We start from the raw sequence: 25,134 nt of genomic DNA, 5'->3' as shown, positions 1-25,134 counted from the left end.
TGTGCTTGTTTGCCTTAATCAGGTGTAACCAAGCAACCGTAACCACAAGCCTAGGTCCTTCTGAGACATGTGGTGTAAAACAAGGGTCAAATTTGGGCATGGCTTGTAATTTGGAGGTGTCAAAATCATGCAAGGCAGTGCGTTTGCTTATGATGCGCTCAGTCTACTGTAAGAAACGTGGCAGCATCGAAAAGGTTAGGCCTTCTGTAGCCAAGCACTTGCTACCTCATCGGCGTTGAGTCTTTCATGTATTGTTTATCAATCTTTCTACTTTGGTAGATTTTACGTCTACTATTTCATTAGCGGATCAGAACGGTAGCCTACGATTTGCACGTATTGATTTTTATCAAGGCACCCTGGTCTGTTGAATGATCTAAATATAGCACTATGCCTAATCTTGTCTATTGCTGCCTTGGATGTTTAGTGTGCCCTGACGAATGCCTAGAACCTTGGAAATCCAAATCAATATTCAGATATGCTGTAGTCCGATAACCTCCATGTGCTATTGGCACCGCATGAATTGCCCATATAGCTAGGTAGCAAGGTATACACTATACTCGACTTCTCTTCTGCAGCGACCTGTCATTGCTTGACTTGAGCCGTGATCAGTACCGGTGCTTCCGTCAGCAATAGATTAATCTATTACACGCAGTTCGCTCGTCGCTATTCATTCGTTTACTATATAGTTAGTAAACAAATTTCCTCCCACCGGGCCGGCGGAGACGACAGCGAAATCGCAAATCCGATAGATATCTAGGTATCCCGCGTACTCTGATTAGATTATACGCCTGCTTGGTTGGCCAAATGCGTCTGGTGGCCCGACTCGGGGCCATCAATAACGGGCGATCAGGCACTGAACTCGACATTGCAAAATCCCCATGTATGAAAGTGCTGCTGGATGTCATGCATACCTCTTTGGATTCAAGGACTTAGAATTTATACAAATGTTCGGTATTCAGGTGCTGGATATTTTTTCTAACCTTCTTCATGGTACCCATCCTGACGTCATCTAACCTATTGATTCTCCCTAGATGGACGAGTCGCGCAAGCTTTCCTAGGATAAAAGGCTGGGCCCAGTATTATTGAAAAAGTCTCCTGTTTTCCTGAAAGGGCCAGTTTTTATACCGAGGTAGTATGGTTGAACTTGACAAAACTGGAAAGGGCAAGCTTGGAGCTGTTTCGGCTGAATGGATCGCAGCTGTAATGCCAACAGCAAAAGATGGATCTAAGATATAACACCATGCACAGTGTCTCCACGTCCAAAGCTCGCTGAGATGAGAGATTAAGAATGATGCACGCATTCTACAATGTGAAAGTAGTGTGAATGTGAAATGGAACTCATCGAAGTCACCGAGATATATCGATATTAGGCTTAGCGCCGCGCGTCATGTGCTAGTGGGGACGCTAATGACGGAGACTCCCGTACTAAACTTCATTCAGGCACAACTACATCATTGCCCCGCAGCGAGAGCTTCACACGACACCAAAGACCAGTATCGAAAAGAAAAAAGAAGAGAGAGGGCGAAAGGAAGATGTCACAACCAGCAACGAAGAGTCCCGGCTCTTATAAAGAAGTGCGATTCTCACAACCTCTTGTCCCTGTTCGCCGTGCACGATCCATTGCCTCCAGCACCCCGTTATTAGACCCAGCCCATCAGGCCGTCCGCGCAGCCCAAAAGGCATTGAAGGAGAAGACATATAGCGAATATGCCGTTTATATTAACCAATCTCGGTCCTTGTTGGAGAGCCAGCGGCTGAATTTTGAGCGGGAACGTCTAGTATTTGCAGAAGAACGAAAATTATGGGACATGGAACGGGCAATGCTCAAAGCCCGCATTGCCGAGTTAGAATCCGCGGTGCGCAACGTCAATACTCAATCGCAGAAAAGCCTTTTCAGCCCAGACTATAGCTTGCAAAGAAAATCGGCGGGTTCTAGTGTATATCAACCGATGGACCAAAAACAAGAGCAACATCATGTCTGGGAAGGGCCCATACCGGGATCTCGACGGCCAACTCGAGTGTTTCCCGCTGAAGATGACGCGGATGGAAAAGCAACCCTCTACATAGCTCCTACGGAAGGAAATGACTTTGGCCTTCGCACCTCTCTCGACGACGCTCTCTCACCCCAGCTATTCGACCGATCAGAAGAAATCAGCATGCCGGTTCCGATCGAGAAAGTTGATAGCCGACTGGACGGAATCACTCTCAAATCGACGGCGTTGCCCCTGGATATTGTTGCCAAGGTCATGACGCCGCCGACCTCTCTCTCCCCGACGTCGTCTCCGCCCAAGGATGAGTCTGATTCGTCAAGACCAGCGACGTCCGATGCGAAATCGCACTCGCCCCTCAAATTGAAGCTAGAGGACCTTGGACCGCCTCATGAAAATCTGATACGGGATGCAGGCCATACGCCCATGGCCATACTTGGCACAGAATCTCCGAACGAAGCAGAGGGGTCGGAAGAAGAGACTCCACTGGCCCCTGTGACGACAAAACAGCCAGTGGAGAATGGAGACTCATACTTCCCAGTCATTGTCGATGACGATCCTGCTCTAAAGGGACCTCTCACATTACTGAACAGCGAAAGTTCAGACACTAGTTTCCTCTCGCAGCTGGACCAGAAGCTCCTCGATGAAGCCAAGAAAGCGATCTCGGGACGAGGACGGTCTGCTAGCGAAGTAGGAGACCAGCAAGAAGATGACGATACTGCCGAGGGCGCGGGAGATGAGCGAGATCCCGAGTTAAAATTGAAGGCTTCTACCAATTTTGGCACTGCTTTTGGACAATGCTAATATACTTGCAGCAACTGCACTTTATTTTTCTTGCTTTTATGCATTACACATATGATACCTGATTGATACGAAAATGATGATCCATTTTGGCCTTGATTTGATGCTGTTTGCTTTTATTACTCTACTGAATCTTCTCTATGAGGGAACCAAAAGCAGGTCGATCTTTTCTCTTTTCTCTTTTCTCTTTTTCTCTCTTTCTGGTATAGAATCTAGAAAGGGCCGCATAATTACAGCGAGCGAGCATACCCCCATACGTACCATTACTTGTACATGCTTCCGATGTACTAACATGGAGTTAGTTGGATATTGGATATGTTTCATGTGTCTTGTTTGGATGAATCACGCATTGCTTATTATTTCTAGTCATTATTACTAGTCTGCATGCAGAGTCTGAGGAAACATACCTACTCCCTTTACTTTTCACGATGCCAGACGACCTCGCTATAACATACTATATTCGAAATTTACCAGGCAGGTTGCAGCGTACCTGCATGAAGAGCCCAATATATATTATATCCAATTATATGAAATTATACGCTATTAGAAAAGGCAATAATAAACAGCCGCATCGTGCAACAGGTAAAACCGACTATCTGTTTTTCCCTGCGTTAGTTAGGGTTTCGTCCATATTAGGCAACCCCCTTACTTGTGTACATCTGATGTCTCTAATAAACAAATTATAATACTTCCCACCTTGACTAATTGGATTTCTTCAATTAATTTTCTTTGATGCACTATGCACTGTACGATATGACATAAAGCTGGGGGTGATGGCTACTTTTGAACTTTATGCTGTGGCACCAAGCATGAATCTGCATGATGCTGATATTGTATTGTCATGGCCAAGCCATTTCACTCGATGCAGACACGCAAAGCAATTGCATCCTAGATTGAGTGAGTATCACGATCGACTTCGCATCAAGTTGGCGCCTTGCATGGATTTCTGATATCCAAACACCGACAGCGATGTTGCTGGTTTGTTGTCAGAAACGTCCCGTGGGTTTCCGTTTTCGGCGATAATCAAAACAACATGCACGCTTCAACTAGGGGATGGAAGGTAGTAGACTCAGATCATGACATGTCTAGCTGTTGAGGACATAAAAGGGCGTAAGTCAGTTCTCTGTTTTCCTTCTTGTTTTTCTTTCTGTCAATCAATTAATCAAGCAGCCTTCTCAATCTCCAACTGAACAGTCATTCTTTCATTGCCTACATTCACTCGTTCATTGCCCTATACTTGTCTTACAGATCCCACGTTTCCAACGAAAACAAAAAATATATCACGAAAAATGAAGTACACCACCGCTCTGACGTTTGTACTTGCCTGCAGCCCTGCAGCCATCTTGGCTGCTCCAGTGGTGCAGGATTCTTCATCGGCGTTGACCAGACGTCAAGAGGGCGCGGCTCCAGCTGCTGGTCCCGGACCTGGTAGTGCTACTGGAGGCTCTGCTTCTCAGGGTCTGAGCGGACAGTCGAGTGGCAGTGATGGCGTTCTCGGCCACGTTGAGACGCTGGTCAAGGAGGTGCTTGGCAGCGTAAGTCTATTCACGTTCACTAGGTATACCAAATTGATTTGCTGATTATGGCACTAGCTCCGCAAGCGTGGCCTTGTTGAGGAAGTAGGTCAAGCTACTGAGATGGTTGTTGGTAGCGTAAGTCTCTCATATCTCTCTCTGTACGTCTCCCGAAACGTGAACTGACCCAGGGCTTTGTGTCAAACAGACCGACAAGCTGGTCAATGGCCAGAATTCAGGAAGCCAAAGCTCCTACAACACCGAATCATCCGACCCGGATGCGCTTCCGAAGGGAGCTCCTGAGGACAAGGATGGACAACAAGCACCTCAGCAATCCCCAGCTCCTGCGCCAGCTCCTGCTCCTGCTCCTGCTCCTGCTCCTGCTCCTGCTCCTGCTCCAGCACCGGCAGCAGCTCCAGCAGCACAGCCTGAATCCGGCAGTGGCAGCAAAGGCAAAGGCTCAGGATCCATGCTCTCCAGTCTCTTAGGCGGCCGCTCTGACACCGACGACAAATCACCCATCAACACCTCCGGCGCAGCCACTCCCGTCACTGGTGGCGATGCTCTCCCAGCCTCGAACCCCGTCGAGAACAACAGCGCCGCAAAGGAATCCTCTCCTGCCACTGCTTCTGCTCCTGAGGGCAATGGCTCCAAGTCCGGAGTGCTCCATCTCTCTCCCGAGGAGCTCGAGGCTCTGGCCGCATTGCTTGCAGCCCAGAACCAGCAGGGTCAACTAGGCGGAGATGAAAAGTCCAAGAAACCTAAGATCCCTGGTACTGACTAGATGGGCAGAGGTCAGATCAGATCGTGTAACTTGACGTAATGACTGATTGTTTCTTATAAAGCTTTCTTACTTTCTTGTTCTACCTTTTTTTTTTTCTTTTCTCTTTCCACATTTTCATGACGTTCAAGGGGTATTTCGATACCATGCATACCTGTCTTTGATTCCACTTCGGCTTCTTCTTGATTGTTTTAGACTGGATATTTTTACTTTTCATGTTAACATAGTTAACAACATTACCGAATAAACTAGGGCTTTCACCTCTCTCCAGAACTTCTCGTCGTCGATTATACATCCGTTTAAATGTATATTGATTGGTTCGTCATTTCATTCTGTTAATCTGACCGACGATTCCTATCTGAAGAGAGAAAAAGCAAACAACATCAAGACATCTAAACCCCCATGGTGAAATCATGTTCTATGCCCGGAGTAACACTGGAAATGAATTTCAAAAACACAACCAAATATTGATCAACCCGGATTGCTGACTGGAATTCCATATCTTCCTCCGATTGATTGCCGTCGTGTTGTAGAACCTCCCACTCATCACTCATCGTATTATTATTGCCGTTGTTGTTACTATTATTATTATTATTCCTACTTGCGTCGGTTTGTTGAGCTTTCCGTTGCTGTCGCTCGGCCAGAGATAGGTTTGCGGTATCGTCTACCAACCCTTCAAGACCACTGTCGACTTTGATATGTGAAGCTTCCTCTGCGGAGCGAGCCTTCTTAAGTTTCTGTCGTCGCAGTTTGAGTGCTGCGTCTGCCCGGTCGAGTAATATTTTCATGACCGAGGCGTGTTGGCATGGATGGACGGTTGCCATGGGCACGCTTGTGTCGAACCACGGAAAGTCTTCAAGTGTGACCGTTTTGTCCTTGTAATCGCCGACAATATCTTCCATCATGAGATGCGGTGGCAGTGGTTCGGAGGGAGAGAGGTAGCCGGATAGATATAGTCGTGGTGTGCGGTAGTAGTTGGCATATGTGATATAGAGATTGTATGTTCGGAGGGGACTATACCCAAAAGTTAAACAAGGGAGTACTACAAGAAAGAGAGAGAGAGATTCACTTACGCTGTGGTTCCCGAATTCCCCGCTGGATCTCGAATAATAGCCTCCTCATCGTCGTCATCATCTTCCATATCCGGAATTTCATCTTCGTCTTCTCCCTGTTCACTGACATTACCAGCTTCATCAACGGTGCGTACATCTTTCCTCTTCGCCTCCTGCGTATCGGCATAATCCCTTCTACCGCCCGTCTGTAGCCATCCATCGTCATCAGCGTCGCCGGCCGCTCCCGCTCGAAGCATATCTTTAATGATAACATCCTCCTGTAAATCGCCGGCGAAATTATCATTCAGTCGACGATGGCAAGGGACTCCGCGAGTCACTAAATACTGTTTCCCCGGTGGCAGGAAGGGGACGCGCTGTGCCGGCGTCGATGCATCTGCCCATTGCCACGATGGGAACTTGAAGACTAGATAGTCGCCGGCGGCGACAAACTCCTCGGGCGTGATTTTGCCTGTTTCGCGAAATGTGGATGTGTGTGTTACTGGAGTTATCCAGTCCCGCCACGTTGACCATGTCTGATGGATGAGGTTCTTGGACATCCTGAGAGAGCTATCGTCGATGCGGGGTTGGTGCGGTATTGAGCGTCTATTGAAGATCTGTCTGGGAGTATTTTCGGTTATGAATTTCGCTTGTGTACCTTGAGAATAGAGATGATAGGTTTGATGGACGAGAACTGGAAATTAAACGAAATATAAAGGATCAAAAGGCAGCAGAGTTGAACGTGGTTCGCTCGCGTGAGGGGTTGGATGCTGATGCCTGAAGACTCGGGCACTACGTATGTCACCGGACTAGCACCGATGCGGAAGTCACATGTATATTACATATCACGTTTCACGTTTCATTCGCTCAGGGACAAGGTAGTTCATCACGTTTGATTCGATTTTTGTATAAGACATTTCTAATTGTGTACGCTCTTACACTCAGCCAGATATCGCCACCAGCTTTGATTTGTCCGCAGTGTGGTGGCTATGCACAAAGCCACCAAAGTAGGTGCAACTATCAGATTAGTTGCCTTTCAGGCTATACTCTCCTGTGTAAGTTCTTGATCGTGTGGCGCACGAGCGTAGCCGATTATCGGAGCTTCGTCATGTACCAGAAATATGACTGGGGAATATATATCAGACGGAAACTCGTGTAGATGTCTTGGTTCATGGGTGAAAACATTCCGAAGTGTTTTGAAACACGTTCCATTGATGTGTCCGCCCCTCGTAGACAGTACTACATGTCAAATATGCGACATAAGCCCGTCAGGCACAGTGCATTTGAGATGTAAATGTCGCTGTTCCGTAGAGTTTCCCTGCTCATTACCCCCCAGACAAACAGATGCCTGAGCTGTCCCCAATTTGAGAGAGGATATCTCTGGTCAAGTCTGCAAATCACGGCCTTGTAACTATCCTGGGCTTCTTCCGAGAACACTGGATTGTAAACTCCGACTTAAGACAAGCTCGACCTCATTCATTCACCTTCTTGGGTCTGCCTCTGCCGGAGTTCCTTCTCAACCTCCTCCACAAGTAATGGTATGCGCTTGCCTGCCCAGGCTTCCTTCTCTGAATTTGCGAACCCCTCGATACTGTTCATGGCAACCACCAAAAAGCCCAGCTCCTCGCGGTCCACATCGAATACCTCCCACCATTCTTCCTCTGGTAGCTTTACGCCGACTTCTCGAGCAGCAATGTATATAGCGGCAACAGCCAAGGCATTCGGTTGATGTGTCACGTAAAGGAGCTGTGGCGATAGGAGGGACGCGTTAAGATGCTCAAAGACTCGTTTGCCGAGAGCGCTCGATGCCGAATTCATGGTTTGCAAATAGGTAAGGGCAATTGTATGAGGAATCACAACGTGTGTGTTGAAACCCAGTGCGCGCAGAATTATCGTTTCGGTTTTAAGAAGCACTAAGCGCTGAGCTTGGTAACCTCCCTCGGATAGGTAATATGTCTCTGGGTTGGGTTTGTCGGAGGCACCAGAAGAATTCACAAACCACAAAGGTGACGCTTCTTTCGATAGCAAGTAGGTGTATGTATTGAGGACTGAGCGAGGCGACGTAGGGTGAAAAGACAGCTTAGCGATCAGGTAAATGGAGGCTGCAGATACGTCCTGATGTCAAACAGAGAGACCTTAGTATTATCCTTTCTGAATTTGGTATCCGCCAGGAAATCTCACCTTTGCCGAGTGAATGGCAAAGCTCCCCCCGTCAGCGCCAATCCAAAAGCGCGTAAAAATCACAATGGCTTGAGCAATCACATCTTGGGGCAGGCGCAGCAGAACACCAGCGGCCTGTGTTAGCAGGGCACCTGCAAACCGAATCGAAGATTCTAAATCCGGCGGAATGCCATCAAGCGAAGACGAGGAGCTCGACAGCTGAGCCGGTGTAGCCAGGGCATTGGAGAGGCTCTCTAAGGCGTGGGTTGAAGGCATGGTTTGTGGTAGTTGTTTAAAGATGCGAAAGAAAACAGGTGCGGATAATTCATGCGGAAAGAACCGATCGTCACGTCACGTCCAGGGTCTTTCGACCTCATCAGACACACCGAGCCTCAATGTCCTTGGGACAAAGAATATGTATCCCACCGAGCGGTTTTCTGAGAGAGTGTTTTTAGCGTTGCAAAAGGCGGTCGAGAGTTTCTCCAAGAATGTTTCCACACATTTGTGGCGGTGCGTGTATCGCCAACATGAAATGAACACGCACCACTCAGCCGAGCCCCGATCCTTTCCCCGGTATATATGCGAAAGAGTCAGAACTTTGCCTGATGTCCAAGTTTCTCATATGATTGGCCTTGCAGTTGGTCTGTTTGAAGGCTGATGTGGCTTGGCTTTCAAAACCGCTTCCGCTTGCTTACAAGAAGGAGAAATATAACTGCGATATCTTCATATCTGGCTTATTTTTTAAAGTGACAAGTTGTCGAATCAATATATTTTTTGACAGTTTCAGCAAGTTTCTCTCGATCAGGACATATCACCGTCTAGCATGCCACAGTTGGCCAATACACCAGAGTCTCTGTTGCCTCGATCTGACTCACGAAACCCAGCGTCAACATGCCGAGGTATTAATGTTAACGGCAAGCCATGCCGTCGCACATTGGCAGCGTCTGCTCGGTCTGCAGCAGCCCTAGGCGGAGTGGTTGCAGTGCTCAATGGCCAGAGTCATCAAACTGTTGACCCGACTGCTTTCTACTGCTGGCAACATAAAAATCAAGCTTCACATTTCATCGACAAACCGTCCCAGGCAAGGCAAGCACAACTCATTGCTCTTGGTAATAGAACCAGCATTGATAGCTTGGTAGAGCGATTAGGCATATTGGAGGTCAATGATGACCAGGAAAAACAACGCAAACATACTCAGCCTAGCATCAAGAAGGATAAAAACCATTATAATGGATCAAATCGCAATTCGGAAAGGAAAACTCAAACTAAGGAAAGTCCATTCTGCTGCTTCAAAGTAGTGGATGACGTTGAGAGCCTACCAACAGCACGGCGAGTTACGAGCCCAAACCACGAAAGCTCACACAAGAGGTCAACAGTCCCTCGGCCTTCGCCTTCTGCGACACCCCAACGGCCTGTCTTTATTCGGGATCCCCGATCAAGCGAATCGCCTATTGTCCAACGTCGATCGGCTCCGGTAACTCCAGAGCGTTGGCACAACACTCCGCAACAGACACCGTTATCGGGTAGAGAGCAGTACTTAAAAACACCAACACGCCCATCACCATCAGCTACATCTTACTCACACACATCGGAGACACCTCCATTGCTGTCACTGATACCGCAGCATCTAAGCCCTCAGACAACGGCGCTTTTGTTGACAGAATTGGCAAAGCCAATCTCAGATGCAGATGAAGATGGCTATATTTACATCTTCTGGGTGACGCCTCAAGGACCTAATACGACCGAATCACCACCGGGAGATATTGCCTTGAATCTCTTGCCGCCTCCAGGCCGACCAAATCATTTTCGGCGAACGAGTGATGCTCTGCGCGCTGCACAGACTATTGATCCTCGCTCAAAAGGATCGGCGGGTCATCCAGGAACTATTCGCCTGAAGATTGGGCGCACAAGCAATGTCCATCGTCGCTTAAACGAGTGGTCTAAACAATGTTCGCATAATCTCACGTTGATCCGATATTATCCCTATACAGCTTCATCCCCATCGCCGTCTCCGGCCAGAAGGCCTGGCAGTGAGACTTCTCAGGGACATGGTCGACGTGTACCTCATGTCCATCGTGTGGAAAGGCTGATTCACATCGAGCTTGCCGATCAGCGAGTCAAAGGCGAAGGTCCATGTCCCCACTGTGGTAAGGAGCACAGGGAATGGTTTGAGCTCGATGCTACTAAAGAGGCCTTGAGGCGTGTGAACGACTGTGTTCGACGTTGGGTCTCATGGGGGGAGCAGCACACATGACATAGATTATACTTAGAGTAATAAACAATACAAAAGCCAATGGTTCAATGGTACATAAGTCGATTGTGCAAGACCTAACTATAGATTCTATATTGAGCCCTTTATTTCTATTGGTTGAGCAGTCGGCACTAAACCCCTTAAATACCTAGTCATGTGTAAGCTAGCCTATTCAGGCATGGTATATACATGTGAGCACTCAGCAGGGGCACGTCAACTGTAGTACAAGCAACTAATTGATGGTTAATTCAATGGTCCATCATATGACAGATTGAATATACTTTACTGGAGGGAACTTTTTTTTTCCCCTTCAATTCTTTGCGCGGTTTGAGCCTGAACCAGATTGCGAATATGTCTACAGCAACGCCACAACGTGATTACATCTTCGCGGCCAGGTCAATCCTGAGAAACGTGCTGCACTCGACTTTGCATCGAATTAAAATGATCATGAATCATATACTGCCTCCAGAAATTCAACTGAATTTAAAGCAAACTCTGACTGCGTTCGGGACTTCACACCCCCTACTTGCTACGCTACTGTTGTCGCAAGCAGTGTTTTCAGCCATCCCGCTTATCTTATTTGTCTGTCTTACAATTGGCATTTTTACCTTCACTTTGGCGTTCACGCTTATACTGGGATTCCTAGGCGCATTGATGGTCACCCTCTTCTGTATGGGACTGGGGTCAATAATACTTATTCCGACTTTGTTTCTCGCCGCTTTTCTGGCAGGAGGAGTCTGGTTCTGGGGGTGCGGAGTATACTACATCGTCCAATGGGTTGGAACCGGCGACACAGCATTGCTTACTAGGCTCAGCATATTACTCGCGCCTCAGAAGACGTGGGCAAAGCAACACAGCGAGCAGCAACAAGAGCAAGAGCAGCCTATGGGGGCCGAAGATGATAACAACGGGTCTACGGGCCAAGCAAATCAGGAAGAACCGCATGAGTTATGACTAAGTGTACTGGATTGTTGTATAGTTAGTTAACTGCACCCACTGCCCAGGGATGGTTAGGAGCCTAACCCCGGTGATACACTGGGTAGATTATCTCCTATATAGGAGCTTCCAGTTCAACGAAGGAGCGCTACCTTCAAAAATTCTCCACTAGACTTTTACCCTCTTCGTCGGTTCTTAACAAGATTGAACAACATAGCGTACGGGCAAAGCAAGCTTGAGCTTCGCTTACATAATCTTATAGGTGTCCTCTTGCAAGCCTCCCGATGGCGCGTGCTGATTGGCGGCTGCACCGGAGCGGCTCCGCGGGGAGCGCTGGATGAGGCATAGCGCAGGCCCGGGGCGAACTGGCCAGCAAGCACACTTTCGTCCAAATCTCCTGGCGTTAATCTATCCTCTTCCTCAGAACCCTCCTCTCTCCCTCCTTTCATATCATATCGCTTGCGTTCTTCTCTTCTCCCTGGTTGATACCAGCTCTCGCTCCTTCTGCTGGGATTGAACCACAGCTTTTCCTTCCATAATTGTTTAATTTTTCTGTTGGTTGCTTTGAGAGCAGTTTGTCGCCATGAGCGGACGTGAGTTCCCAACATCATGCCTCAGCACGCGACCAGATCAATTACGTCGTGCGCCTCGATTTCCTCGCTGACACGCTGCAGTACGCTTTCTTGATTTAATCAAGCCCTTCACGCCCCTCCTCCCGGAGGTGGCCGCGCCCGAAACCAACAAGGTGCCTTTCAACCAGAAGCTCATGTGGACTGGGGTATGACTAATTTCTTGTCTCACTCATTATTCTCCAGCTGGTCGCAATGGGTTACTGACACATATTGGCGCTTAGTTGACCTTGTTGATCTTCTTGGTCATGAGCCAGATGCCTTTGTATGGTATCGTGTCCTCCGACACTTCTGATCCTCTCTACTGGCTCCGTATGATGCTGGCCAGTAACCGTGGTACGTTGATGGAGCTGGGTATCACACCCATTATCTCCTCCGGAATGGTCTTCCAGGTATGTTTATATGCTATTTGTTCCAATTGACATCTTTTTGGGTCAATTTAACTAATCACTTTCGAACTAGCTCCTGGCCGGAACTCACCTCATCGATGTCAACCTCGACCTCAAGACCGACCGGGAATTGTACCAGACTGCCCAGAAACTCTTTGCCATCATTTTGTCCTTCGGCCAGGCCTGTGTCTACGTGCTCACTGGTCTCTATGGCCAACCCAGTGATCTCGGTGCTGGCATCTGCGTTCTTTTGATCGTCCAATTGGTGGTGGCCGGTCTCGTTGTTATTCTTCTCGACGAACTACTCCAGAAGGGTTACGGTCTTGGAAGCGGTATCTCACTCTTCATTGCCACCAACATCTGCGAGTCCATTGTCTGGAAGGCCTTCTCTCCCACCACCATCAACACCGGTCGTGGCCCTGAATTTGAGGGTGCCATCATTGCCCTCTTCCACTTGCTCTTGACCTGGCCCGACAAGCAGCGTGCCTTGCAAGAAGCATTCTACCGTCAGAACCTTCCTAATGTCATGAACCTTTTGGCCACCCTTCTGGTTTTCGCTGCCGTTATCTACCTTCAGGGTTTCCGCGTCGAAATCCCCGTCAAGTCATCTCGCCAGCGTGGTATGCGCGGATCTTACCCCATTCGTTTGTTCTACACATCCAACATGCCCATCATGCTTCAATCCGCTCTGTGCTCCAATGTCTTCCTGGTGAGCCAGATGCTCTACTCCCGTTTCTCTGACAACCTCTTGGTTCGTCTTTTGGGAGTCTGGGAGCCTCGTGAGGGATCTGCTCAGCTCTATGCTGCCTCTGGTATTGCCTACTATATGTCTCCTCCTCTCAACTTTAAGGAGGCTCTCTTGGACCCTGTCCACACTGCCATCTATGTGACTTTCATGCTTGTTGCTTGCGCTCTCTTCTCCAAGACATGGATTGAGGTTTCTGGCTCCGCTCCCCGTGATGTTGCCAAGCAGCTCAAGGACCAGGGTCTAGTCATGGCTGGCCACCGCGAACAGAGCATGTACAAGGAGCTCAAGCGTGTTATCCCTACTGCTGCTGCTTTTGGTGGTGCTTGCATTGGTGCGTTGTCTGTGGCGTCCGATCTCCTTGGAGCCTTGGGTAGCGGTACCGGAATCTTGCTTGCTGTCACGTAAGTTTTGATTGTTAAATTTCCATCATGATATAAAGCATCCAGAATATTTTTTTTTGACTAATTATTGTCTAGTATCATCTATGGCTACTTCGAAATCGCTGCCCGAGAAAGTGACTTCGGCGCAGGCCTCCGAGGTCTTGTCCCTGGCAACTAAGACAGGACAATGAAAATCACAATCACCCTTGCTTATTAGATGACTTCACGGGACCAAAAGAAAAGGTTGTTTTGATTTTCCTTCCCTATATGCCATATTTTCTACTTTTGTGTTACACTTAGGCTTTTTCTTTTTTTTATATCTTGTTCCATTATTTACTATACTACACGGAGGAAATCATGGCAGAACGGGCATGCTTTCTCTTAGCCTGCTTGGGTTGTGTTTATGACTTTCTTACATTACTTGGTTGATTGAAAACATACAAAGGTTCACCAAAAACCAACTCATCCTTTTTTTTTTACCTGGATCACTGTATTCTTTCGTGCATGTGGGAAAGCTTCTTCTTTTGGGCATGTGTGTTTTGGGGTTGTAGGCTGTACAGTACATATATATATGGATACGCTCAATTCTCACCTAACTAGTTAGGTAGAGAGGGTGAAATAAGAAAAAGATGAATTAAACATTTGAGAAATTGATGATAGATATTATGTATAACCGTCTAAGTAGCAAAGATGAAAAACTTTTTGTCTTTTAGAAACACCTCAAGTCCGATAGTCACCGTTTATAGTGACATACTCATGACTGAAATCGCAGAACCAATACACTGCCTCTTCACCACCTAGTCCCTGATCTCCCTTTGCGCCACCGCCCAGATCCACGACAATTTCCAAATCCTCATTTTGCAAAATCGCGCTTGCGCGCTCCTCATCCACAGTTTCGGGCTCGCCATTAACGAGAAGCTTCAAGACGGGCGATCCGTCGACGGGTCGGAAGCTCACGCTCGTTCGTTCGGGGACTACAGCACCATCGCTAACACCATCGGCATACCCAACGGCGCACAGAATACGTCCCCAGTTTGCGTCTCGTCCGTAGAGAGCCGTCTTGACGAGCGGGGAGCGTGCGATGGTGGACGCAATGCGGCGAGCGGAGTCGTAGCACGGGGAATTCTGGACGCGGACGGTTACGAATTTGGTTGCGCCCTCGCCGTCGCGGACTACGAGTTGCGAGAGGGATTGCGCGAATGAAGTTAGCACGTTTTGGAGGGCTTCGTAATCAGGTGATGGTGAGGTAGTGACAAGGTTACCGCCTGCGGCACCGTTGGCAAGCAACGCGATGGTGTCGTTGGTGCTCGTGTCACCATCAACGGAGATGGAATTGAAAGAGCGTGAGACTGCGTGGAGGAGAAGTGGCTTCATTGCTGCGGCGTCAATGGGAGCATCGGTGCATAGGACACCGAGAAGAGTAGCCATGTTTGGATGAATCATGCCAGCGCCCTTGGTCATGCCAGCAAGACTGTAGGTGACCCCGGGAGAGGAAGGGAGAGTGAATGTCTGGGAAATGAGTTTTGGGAATGTGTCTGTCGTGCAGATTGCTCGAGCAGTGGCGAGCCAGGCATTGTGTGTGTTGGCAAGGTTAGAGTGAGCAGTGGGGATCTTGTCCAGGATCTTGGAGATGGGGAGTCTTTTCACTTGATTTAGCACTACTGCAATTGAAAATGGAGCGCTTGAGCAACTAACCTTTGTCCAATAACACCGGTACTCATCACGAGAGTACTTGGATCCGAAATGCCATTACATTCATCTACTTTGGCGCCCATATTCTGCGCATCCTCCAGTCCACCCTTTCCCGTAACAGCATTGGCGCATCCACTGTTGATGACAACGGAGCGCACCCCCTTTCCATTCCGCTGATTCAAAGTGGATTTGCTAACTTGCACGGGTGCTGCTTGGAACTTGTTTGTCGTAAACACTGCTGCCGCAGCACAGGGTTCGTCGGACGATATCAAGGCTAAGTCAGGGTATTTTGTGTTTGATGCCTTGACGCCGACATGGGTACCAGATACACGAAACCCCTTGGGATATGTACCGGAAGACGGAATGTGTTTCCGCTTAGGCTCCGGAATCGTGGTGTCATTGAGGATATTATATAGGCGGACCTGACCTCGCCGAGTTGCTGTGCCGATGAATGAGTATGTCACAGGCCCCAATGGACTGGCAGCCTTTGAGAAAGCAATCATTCTGTTGCTGTTTTGACTAGAAATTAAAGGTGCTGGAGCCGTGAACTTCGTTGTTTTTCATTCAATCAATGGATGTTATGTCTCCAGCCGCTCAATTCTCAGGATGAGTCACCGGCATATATCTAACTTTGTTGGATAAAGAGTGGATAACACTGGTCGAAGATGTCAAATGAGGCCAAGACACGAGATTTTGGAATTCAATTTGAGAAGAAGCACTCTCGATTGCACGAATATAGGAATCAATTTATGAAATTGAGCGATTTAACACTGCGTTTGCTCCAGTCGAACGAGATTCTTCAAGGCATGCATGCGATTGCTCGGAAATTCGCGCGTATAGTTTGAACACTCGACTTCTAGACCAATAGCCACGCCGTATGCCTTGGAGGGCTCCAAGCAAGTATGCAGTCTAGTCAATATCGGTATTTTTATTTTTTGAGTTATCAAAACGATACTTGAAGCCTGAGGTTGTGCAGGCAAACACTAACACCAAACGGGTAAGGCCTGTGCGTGTGAGCCAACCCAACTTAGGCTTAGCTAGGCGGCGTACTTCCTGCCCTCTCGTTGGCCGATCTGCCCATCCCTTGCAGCTGCCCTTTCTCTGACAGCTAAGCAAGTCTGTTTCGATTCAAGGGGACTCTGACTGAATTATGGTATGCTGTGCTCTAGATCCAAGGACCTGTCTTTTCATTTGCCCGTTTCCAAATGTTAACTCACACTGAACAATGAAGCGCAAAGCAGCAGATTCTCCGAATGAGAATCACGACGACGACGACGACAACTGGCCAACAGCATCAACACCGAAACGACAAAAGACGGGCCCTGGGCCGAGTGCGGCGTTGGCAGTAAATGGTAATGCATTGAATGGCGACGTCACACCCTCGAAGCGCGCGCGCTTCACCCCAAAAAAGGTCTCGGATCGAGCTGACGCGCTGAATCCCTCCGGACTTAAGACGCCCACGCATAGGTCCAAAGCCAAATCGTTATTTACCACACCTAAAAAGGATACGCCATCGAGAGTGAGGAATGCTGATCGGTCAGCTAAGAAAAAGAGTGCTAGGATACTGTTGGAGCAAGATGATGAAGATACTTGGGATGGCGCGGGCAAGCTCGCAGAGGAAATCTTGGACGAGGAAGATGGCGGCGAGAATACGACTCACAGTGACGTGAGAGAGAATGGCGTATTTGAAACGACGGAGAAGGACGGTGAGCCTACTACAGCAGCTGCCGAACCTCCTGTGAAGCGCAGAGCTGGTCGGCCTAAAGGAGCTAAGAACAAACGATCTCCGACTCCAGAGGGCGATATACCTCCTCATGAACGCTACTTCTTTCAAAACCGACCCGGTCCACCCAAGACGTCTAACAATACCCTGAGCAAAGTCTCATTGTTAGCGCACGACGAATATTTCGAGTTGCTAGGCCGTTATGAGGATCCGCTACGGGAGGAGAAAGAACTCTTATTGACTATACATCAACGGTCATTTGTTCAATGGAATTTTGAACTCTGTGAGCGTTTCAATATTTGCTTGTACGGATATGGGTCGAAGCGAGGATTGGTGCAGAAATTTGCGGATTGGCTATACGCGCGATCTGAATCTCCGCGTCCAGTAATAGTAGTAGTCAATGGCTATGCTTCGAATACAACCGTCCGCGGTATACTTAATGCCATTGCTACAGCTGTGCGTGGGGAGGACGTCCCCTCCAAAATTGGTGCTACGCCGAGTGAGGCACTTGAGTTTTTGCAGTCAGCTTTGCAAGTACGTGAAAGGCCAGTCACCGTGCTGATCAATTCAATTGACGCACCGCCCTTGCGAAGAACTGTATATCAAGCGCAACTTGCACGTCTGGCCGCTCTTCCCAATGTTAATCTTTTGGCTACTGTCGATACACCGACTTTCTTGACCATGTGGGATATGAGCCTGCGGGATCAATTCAACTTCGCATTCCACGATTGCACTACCTTTGCACCTTTCGACGGTGAAATGAATGTTGTGGATGAAGTGAATAACTTGCTGGGTAAAAAGGGGCGGCGCGTGGGTGGCAGAGAAGGCGTGGCATTCGTGCTAAAGAGTCTGCCGGAAAATGCCCGGAATCTTTATCGATTACTTCTGACAGAGCTCTTGACGCTCCAATTCGGCGACGAAAACGGCGGTGGTGTCAGCGATGAAGAAGATGATCAAGACCGGGGTCCCGCACAAACACTCCAAAACGCTGGACGGCCGCGCGAAGAACCAGGTATAGAGTTCAGAACACTGTATCAAAAGGCTGCCGAAGAGTTCATTGCATCGTCAGAGATGATGTTCCGCACTCTGCTGAAAGAATTTCACGATCACCAAATGGTTACGTCACGTATGGACGCGACTGGCACGGAGACATTGGGTATTCCCTTGTCTCGCGAGGAAATGGAAGGGGTTCTGGAGGATTTGGTGTTGAGTTAGTAGAGAAGATCCTTGTCCTTTTTACGCCGTGCCTATATTTAGAAGACCCATTCTACCATAACATCACGATACCATTTAATATTTACAGTTGTAACATTGCATTGTCAAGCAAATAAGAACCAGTCTTTGTAAGAAACATCAACCGCGACACTTTCATTATCATTATTATCATTATATAAATATAATTCAACTATAATCTGCAAAATTGGCAAACGCGGCCAATGCCATTGTCGTGCCAAAGCTGATTTTGAATGGCACATTCTTCCTCGTGGCCTGGTGTATATCGACCTTTTTTGCGTATTTCTGCAAGGTGTTCATGGGAATGAGGGTATATCCTTTCGATGCGGCCCACTAATGAGACGAAGAGGGTGTTAGCATGATGACGGAAAGAAAGAGAAAGGTAAGGCGACAGACCTCAACAAGAACAATTCCAACCCCTAGCACAAAGACAAGCGCCTTGGAAAACACCCGCAACCCCAGCCCCGTAGCCAAGCCCAGGACACTCCCCAAACTAATCTGACGCATGTACCGCGCGTTCAAAAGCCCCGTGCTAGATTGTTGCTGCGCATATGATGTCTTGCCTTGCTTTGCGGCTGCTTCAGAGCCTGCCAGCGACCAGCCTGACTCTGGTGCTGCATGTGGATTGTAGTATGGAGCGTTGTACTGGCATTGGAGCGGTGCAGAGCGGAAGGGGGACGAGGGATGAAGCATGGAAAGACCTATGCCGGCGCCGAGGATGGTGCATGCTGGCCGGAGGGGGAATGCAAAGTGGAAGATAGAGGCCATTTGTACTTGAATTTGATTCGGTGAAGCTATGTGGATTGCTGTGAAGCAAGTTGAAGCTTGAAGATGGTTTAACTTACAGTAACTGTAGCTATGCTGGGGGGGTCTGACGTCAGTTGCGTCCTCAGGTGTCGAGACTCCGGGAAGGATTGCTGTCTAGCCCGTTGCGGCTAGACTGACAGCTTGGCATGCATGAGGGGGTTCCTGGCTGGGATCGAAATTGTGAATGTGCGAAATGTTTCTGTATCTCACATTATCCCGGCTGATGCCGAAATGGCTGGCTGTTGCTCTCTCGGGCTGGTGGCAGCTGAGCTGCCTGAGGCGCCGAAGAGCAAATCGGCCGGCGCTGATTGGAGGCGCTCGCCGCGGTTCCTGCGAATCGCCCTTTTCCCTCGGAGAAGTCGGGGCCAATCAGTATCAGAACGAGGGTCTCAGGGAGTGGTTGCTGGTAACCGTAGTTGGTAGTTCACTTACCATGGGTTCTGGCCACTCTGTTTGTTGGCTTTGCCGAATATCTAGCGGTTACTTGCACCCGGCAGAAACGTGACTCACGAGCTACATGCTCTCTCCGGTGTCGCAGGTCCGCTCTTCCCCTCGTTCAAACCATTTTATTCTCCTCAACTTCACGTCCAACCCAACCTCATATACCCTCTCCCGAGTCCAGTCGTCTACATACAGCCCACAAGCGCAATGGCGTCCGAGCAGTCAACAAGCGGCGTTGCCACCAATGGCGCTCCCGATTTCACCGTCAAGGCCGGCCTGGCTCAGATGTTGAAGGGCGGTGTTATCATGGACGTGGTGAATGCTGAGCAGGTGAGTAACTTTTTCCCCTTCCCTCAACAATAAAAAGAGACAATCCCTAATCAATGTTTTTGTCCAATATACAGGCCCGCATTGCCGAAGAGGCCGGTGCTGCCGCCGTCATGGCCCTTGAACGAGTCCCCGCCGACATTCGCGCTCAAGGCGGCGTTGCTCGCATGTCTGATCCGTCAATGATCAAGGAAATCATGGAAGCAGTTACAATTCCTGTCATGGCCAAAGCTCGCATTGGACACTTTGTTGAATGCCAGGTCAGAAAACCTCCAAACTTTAACCCCGCCATTTCTCATTCTCCCTTCCCCGCGCCCATACAGACATACATAGGCCCACGAAACTAACGATGAAACCATAGATCCTCGAATCAATTGGTGTCGACTACATCGATGAATCAGAAGTCCTCACTCCAGCAGACGACAAATACCACGTCGAGAAATCCACTTTCAAGGTTCCCTTTGTCTGCGGCTGCCGCAACCTGGGCGAAGCTCTGCGCCGCATCTCCGAAGGCGCAGCCATGATTCGCACAAAGGGTGAAGCCGGCACAGGAGATGTCGTCGAAGCCGTCAAACATATGCGCACAGTAAATGCCGAGGTTGCGCGTGCACGCGGTATCCTGCTGGGCTCGTCGTCTCCGCAAGACGCAGAAATTGTGCTGCGCGCCTATGCCCGAGAACTCGAGGTTCCATATGAACTGCTCCGCGAGACGGCGGAGAAGGGTCGCTTGCCTGTAGTCAATTTCGCGGCAGGTGGTGTTGCTACCCCAGCTGATGCGGCCCTCATGATGCAACTCGGTTGCGACGGTGTGTTTGTCGGATCAGGTATTTTCAAGTCTGGAGATGCCCGCAAGCGTGCCAAGGCTATTGTTCAGGCTGTTACGCATTATAAGGATGCTACCGTTCTGGCTCAGGTTAGCGAGGGTCTGGGCGAGGCTATGGTCGGTATAAACGTGTCTCAGATGGCTGATAATGATAAGTTGGCCAAGAGGGGGTGGTAGATTATTCTCTCTACCCTTTTATGTTCAACTCAACATATTTGAACGCACATAACGTTTCTTCTGTCCTTCTTTATCCTCCGGCGTTTTAGTGGTATATTAAAAATCATTTTGTATTGAGGCGACGCTTTATTTCTTTTTCTTTCTTCTTTTCTCCATACATCCATGTGTTGATTTCAGCAATTTATCAACTTAGACCACATAGATGAACATAACGAACATATGAAAATGGGTTTTCTTATTGGTCAATATGTAAATTCTATAGCTCGACTTTTGAGAGTTGGTTTTTTTTTTTTATTTTCCGTCCGCAATCTGGATACCGCGAGAAGATCCATCTCCCAAGATATTCTTTTTTTCCTAAAATAAGCATCAACATCCACAGCAGTGAGTGCCCCCAATACAGCTACGTATTTACGTAGTAGTAAGCTCAAGTATATGCAAAGCCCGCACCACGACAGCTAACCCAATAAGAACGAACAATCTCCTGCGTGGCCGATCCTCCTCTCGCCCCAATCACCATTGCCAAAAACCTCTCCTTATCCTTTGACAAGCCCCCAGGTGAGGAAATCTGCTCCTTTGGACCGGAAAGCGATGCTAGCGAAGCAGTCAAATAAGGACGCGCTTCGCCCTGGAACTTAAACACGATTTTCTTGAGCACTTCGCAAAGGTGGTTGATGTCCGATCTTGCGCAGGAGCCGCTCAACTGCGTCATTAGCACATGGCAGAGACTCGGCAGATATTCATGGATGATGGCACGAGACACGTTCGTGACTGTATGATTTGTTGTCGTCCCGTTAGGCAGTGTGAGGACGCTGACCCAAAACTGGGCCGCTGAGCGCAACGGTAGTGGTTCGCGGCCGCCAAGTGCGCTGCTCACGAAATTAAGAATCGTCTGTAATACCGGTGCTGCTTCTTCCGTGGGCCGGTTCGATGACCGCGGAGTTGATGTCAATGTGAAGAGGATTTGGTGGTACTTGGGTAGTGAGCGAGTCAAGAATGCAATTCCGCTATTCGAGACTTCGGGGTCGTGGTTTTCCGGGTTTTGCATCATGACTGAAAATGCCCAGTATACGTGGATGAATAGGAGTGCAGCTTCCTCGTGGACCTTTCCTGGGTTTCTTTGGTGGGAAGCGAGAAACGATGATGCTGTGCTCATCATCACGTCTGCGGCTCCAGCACTTCCAAGTGGAATCGCTGTGAGAAAATGGGCTATAATTGCTGGTCTGAATACGAATGGACCCGTAGTCTCCGTGAAGCCGGCTTTTAGTACTTCGCAGATACCCTCGATGATTGTGTGGTCTAGGGGGAACCCATTCAGGTAAACCAATAGACATTGACTCAGTTGTTCTTGGATAGGATGTCCGCTCCAAAATGAATTATCGTCAGAAGATGTTCCCTCACGTTCAAGATCAATTACCTGTTCAGTATCGCTTCGAAGTCCCCGTCCAATGCCTGCAATGCATTTGAGGGCTAGATGACCCCGAGAGTGAGCGGAATCGAGATCCCCCCTTTGCGCATCATCTCGTGCAGATGCCGACTGCGAGAAGAATGGCCCTAATAGCTCTTCTATGTAGGGTGCTTTTGCCGCGTCAGATGGGAGAGCCTGAACAACGGCAGCAATTCCTTCTACAACACGTTCTAAGCTCTGCACAGTCACGGCTTTGCTTTGCTGGAACTCGCTGCAGATCTTTAGAAATACAGGAAGCTCAGTAACTAGTGCTTGTCGGCATGATTTGCTAAGGAATCCAATTGATCGTGATGCTGTATTGGTGCACGATCCAACATTCAATGACGAGAACAAGAATGTGAGCACTTGGGGCAGAAGACTCGGGTTCCGTTCAAAGTAGCTTTGATATTTCCCAAGCATGTCCACCAATGTCTGTCGGGTCTTGATGGGTAATTGATCGCTGTTTAAACAGATCTCCGTGAATCTATTTAGAATGAATATAGCATTTAAGTGGGCGAGAGCATCGTCGTTATCGTCAACTGCCTCGGAGAGTTGGGCTAGGCAGAAGGAAGCGGATTCAAATTCATCCCAGGCTCTCATTTCCAAAGCAGAGACAGCCTTTTGCCGGAATAACTCTATCAGTTCTGTGCCCAGAGTTGGATATACGGAGAGTAGGAAATCTTCAGTGTCGCGCCTGAAATTGGAGAACTCGCTTCTTTCGTCAGCGTCCCACTGGACAAATTCTTCGTGTGCAGGCCATTTAAGGCGCCTGTAAACATTGACCACAGCACCTGCAAGGCTCTGACGAGCCTCTTGAAGTCCATGCTCTAGACCGTCTTGCAAATCGTCTGCAGTCTCAGTCCACCATTCTAGGAGACGAGGGGATATTATGTCATCGACTCCTGGGTAACCCGGTCCTTGGAATAGCATATCGAGATATCTTAACAGTACTGCATGACTCGGGCCAAGGCTGCCGCTGACAAGCTCCGCCTTTTTCGAGGAGGTATATGCGTCAATGAGTTCCCAGAATGCCATGGCGTCATCGTCATAATCGCCCTCTTGCAGACGCTGTGCTAGTTTGGCTCCCTGGTCGCTCTCTATATAACTCAGAATATATTCGCGGTGTGGTTGTTTCAATAGGCGGTTTTCATTCCTGAGCATATCCGACAGGACATCTGTTGCATTACGGGAGAGCGTTGGGATGCTGATGCACTGGATGAGACGATCTACTGTGCTTTGCATGTGATCTGACTCGGAGCGATTCCGAAAGTAAATAGAAGTTCGGACCTTGAGCCATGCCTGTATCGAGATAATAAGCAAAGAGATAACACGATGTGCAAGTGCATTAGCGATTAGTTTACTTACGCGACAAGAATCCAATGCATCAGATCCAGCCTTTGTATCAGATATGTCGCCACCAACTGAGAGTTGGTTTAGCAAGACTCCCAGGACATAGTCACATAAGCAGAAAGCATCGCTTATACTGTCTGTCACAGGATGGTCGCCGCTTTTGATAGCCAATTAGTATTGCATAGGATATAAAGATTGTCTGGCAACTGACCTCTCTCGAACCAAGCTGCTGTTTTTCACGGCTTCCTCGGCTACCGTGACTGAAAATGAAAGCAATCCTGTGATCTGAACCTCATTTAGGGCCGGCAATACTGTCCCCTCAAAGTCGATTCCAGAGTACGCTTCTCGGCCATTGCTGTGAAAGGAAGCTGCGATGTCTCGAAGAGGGCGAGACCATGATTCGTCATTAAAGAATACAGCAACCAAAACAGAGGCAAGTTTCCTGATGACATGCGGCCTTTCTTGCGCGTCAACAAGGGCGACAAAGCGGCTTATAAGATGGGCTTTCAGTTGTTGAACTGATTCATCGGAAAGGTCAGACCTGCACAAGAACATCAGTTTTACTGTGCGAGCCACTAAATACCAAGATCGCCACTGCGCGGCTCACCAGCTCTGATTTATCTTCACAATAAATGTCAACGCGCCGAAAAACCTGGTGTCTGGATCAGCATTGTCCAAGAGTCCTCGAGCCACCTCCCATCCCTGCGGCAGCCGCTGGATTTGCTGTAGACTTTCCTGTATCAATTGCAAGTCTCCGGGAGAGATTCCATGTGGCCTGTTCAATTGCACAACCAGCTATCGAAGAGTCAGCCAGATGCTTGTGTCAAGCTCCATATAAAACACGACTCACATTCTGTGCCTGCTGGAGGAGTTCTTGGGGACTTTGAGCGTGGTCCAGGGCTGCGGCTTGGCCCGCCGCATCCATGCTTGGATAGGTTGGGACGACAGCGATTCACAGTCCTGGCGGATTTCTGGTGTTGACTGAAGACCTGCAGTAGAAATGGCGATTTTGATAGCGCTAACGGGATCAGGCAAGGCGGGGTATTCTCATTTTTTTTGTCGCAACTGTCAAGACTTCGCATATCCAGTCACTTTATAGTTGCCATAACGGCAGATGCTGGACTATTGCGTTGTTTCCCCCTTTTCGCTCGTATTTGAAGGAGTAAACGCAGGGAGACAACCGACCAAACGCAGAGAGTGGGTGGGATTCCTCGCGCTAGAGCAACAAACAACCGGCAGTATTCACGAGGAGTCCACGACGACACAGGGCTTCCTACGAAAGACAATGGCCGTGATGGAGGATATGTGAATAGTCCAGGTGCAAGTCAATGGGCTTCTCTAGCGTCTTATAGGAGGTGTGTTGGGCTCTACGCCTCGGACAGATATATGTTGGGACTATAGTTTGTGTTATTGTACCAGGTTGCCAACTAACTACACATCTATTCTGTACGACTTAATTGATATAAGTATTGACTAGAAATGATTCGAGCC

At 48.7% G+C, this 25,134-nt stretch overlaps 11 protein-coding genes across 11 annotated transcripts; 6 read left to right on the top strand and 5 right to left on the bottom strand.

Annotated features, from left to right (window-relative positions):
- Window positions 1-1,532: 1,532 nt before the first annotated feature.
- UA08_00287 (hypothetical protein) lies at window positions 1,533-2,792 on the top strand (the record flags this gene model as incomplete). The annotated part of the gene is made up of 1 exon (XM_020260076.1): window positions 1,533-2,792. The coding sequence occupies one exon, from the start codon at window positions 1,533-1,535 to the stop codon at window positions 2,790-2,792; it is 1,260 nt and encodes a 419-aa protein (XP_020124047.1).
- Window positions 2,793-4,078: 1,286 nt separating this feature from the next.
- UA08_00286 (hypothetical protein) lies at window positions 4,079-5,087 on the top strand (the record flags this gene model as incomplete). The annotated part of the gene is made up of 3 exons (XM_020260075.1): window positions 4,079-4,324; window positions 4,382-4,441; window positions 4,512-5,087. 3 exons carry the CDS (start codon window positions 4,079-4,081, stop codon window positions 5,085-5,087), a joined length of 882 nt encoding a protein of 293 aa, XP_020124048.1.
- Window positions 5,088-5,476: 389 nt separating this feature from the next.
- UA08_00285 (Autophagy-related protein 3) lies at window positions 5,477-6,693 on the bottom strand (the record flags this gene model as incomplete). The annotated part of the gene is made up of 2 exons (XM_020260074.1): window positions 5,477-6,098; window positions 6,158-6,693. The coding sequence occupies 2 exons, from the start codon at window positions 6,691-6,693 to the stop codon at window positions 5,477-5,479; spliced, it is 1,158 nt and encodes a 385-aa protein (XP_020124049.1).
- A 916-nt stretch (window positions 6,694-7,609) lies between these two features.
- On the bottom strand, window positions 7,610-8,569 carry UA08_00284 (hypothetical protein; the record flags this gene model as incomplete). The annotated part of the gene is made up of 2 exons (XM_020260073.1): window positions 7,610-8,248; window positions 8,315-8,569. 2 exons carry the CDS (start codon window positions 8,567-8,569, stop codon window positions 7,610-7,612), a joined length of 894 nt encoding a protein of 297 aa, XP_020124050.1.
- A 547-nt stretch (window positions 8,570-9,116) lies between these two features.
- On the top strand, window positions 9,117-10,547 carry UA08_00283 (hypothetical protein; the record flags this gene model as incomplete). The annotated part of the gene is made up of 1 exon (XM_020260072.1): window positions 9,117-10,547. One exon carries the CDS (start codon window positions 9,117-9,119, stop codon window positions 10,545-10,547), a length of 1,431 nt encoding a protein of 476 aa, XP_020124051.1.
- A 1,516-nt stretch (window positions 10,548-12,063) lies between these two features.
- UA08_00282 (Protein transport protein SEC61 subunit alpha) lies at window positions 12,064-13,804 on the top strand (the record flags this gene model as incomplete). The annotated part of the gene is made up of 5 exons (XM_020260071.1): window positions 12,064-12,073; window positions 12,155-12,258; window positions 12,334-12,501; window positions 12,572-13,647; window positions 13,723-13,804. The coding sequence occupies 5 exons, from the start codon at window positions 12,064-12,066 to the stop codon at window positions 13,802-13,804; spliced, it is 1,440 nt and encodes a 479-aa protein (XP_020124052.1).
- A 542-nt stretch (window positions 13,805-14,346) lies between these two features.
- Window positions 14,347-15,821, bottom strand: UA08_00281 (Arginine biosynthesis bifunctional protein ArgJ, mitochondrial; the record flags this gene model as incomplete). The annotated part of the gene is made up of 2 exons (XM_020260070.1): window positions 14,347-15,265; window positions 15,322-15,821. The coding sequence occupies 2 exons, from the start codon at window positions 15,819-15,821 to the stop codon at window positions 14,347-14,349; spliced, it is 1,419 nt and encodes a 472-aa protein (XP_020124053.1).
- Window positions 15,822-16,543: 722 nt separating this feature from the next.
- On the top strand, window positions 16,544-18,256 carry UA08_00280 (hypothetical protein; the record flags this gene model as incomplete). Its single annotated transcript, XM_020260069.1, has 1 exon — window positions 16,544-18,256. One exon carries the CDS (start codon window positions 16,544-16,546, stop codon window positions 18,254-18,256), a length of 1,713 nt encoding a protein of 570 aa, XP_020124054.1.
- A 186-nt stretch (window positions 18,257-18,442) lies between these two features.
- Window positions 18,443-19,042, bottom strand: UA08_00279 (hypothetical protein; the record flags this gene model as incomplete). The annotated part of the gene is made up of 2 exons (XM_020260067.1): window positions 18,443-18,607; window positions 18,671-19,042. The coding sequence occupies 2 exons, from the start codon at window positions 19,040-19,042 to the stop codon at window positions 18,443-18,445; spliced, it is 537 nt and encodes a 178-aa protein (XP_020124317.1).
- Window positions 19,043-19,729: 687 nt separating this feature from the next.
- UA08_00278 (Pyridoxine biosynthesis protein pyroA) lies at window positions 19,730-20,849 on the top strand (the record flags this gene model as incomplete). Its single annotated transcript, XM_020260066.1, has 3 exons — window positions 19,730-19,852; window positions 19,927-20,109; window positions 20,211-20,849. The coding sequence occupies 3 exons, from the start codon at window positions 19,730-19,732 to the stop codon at window positions 20,847-20,849; spliced, it is 945 nt and encodes a 314-aa protein (XP_020124316.1).
- Window positions 20,850-21,273: 424 nt separating this feature from the next.
- Window positions 21,274-24,568, bottom strand: UA08_00277 (hypothetical protein; the record flags this gene model as incomplete). Its single annotated transcript, XM_020260065.1, has 5 exons — window positions 21,274-23,592; window positions 23,659-23,800; window positions 23,855-24,184; window positions 24,251-24,438; window positions 24,494-24,568. The coding sequence occupies 5 exons, from the start codon at window positions 24,566-24,568 to the stop codon at window positions 21,274-21,276; spliced, it is 3,054 nt and encodes a 1,017-aa protein (XP_020124323.1).
- Between the last annotated feature and the right edge of the window lie 566 nt (window positions 24,569-25,134).

Source organism: Talaromyces atroroseus, assembly GCF_001907595.1.
Source record: "Talaromyces atroroseus strain IBT 11181 chromosome Unknown scaffold_0, whole genome shotgun sequence".
NCBI lineage: Eukaryota > Fungi > Ascomycota > Eurotiomycetes > Eurotiales > Trichocomaceae > Talaromyces > Talaromyces atroroseus.
Note: the sequence above shows the minus strand (reverse complement) of the source record. Positions and strands in the feature narration are given on the sequence as shown.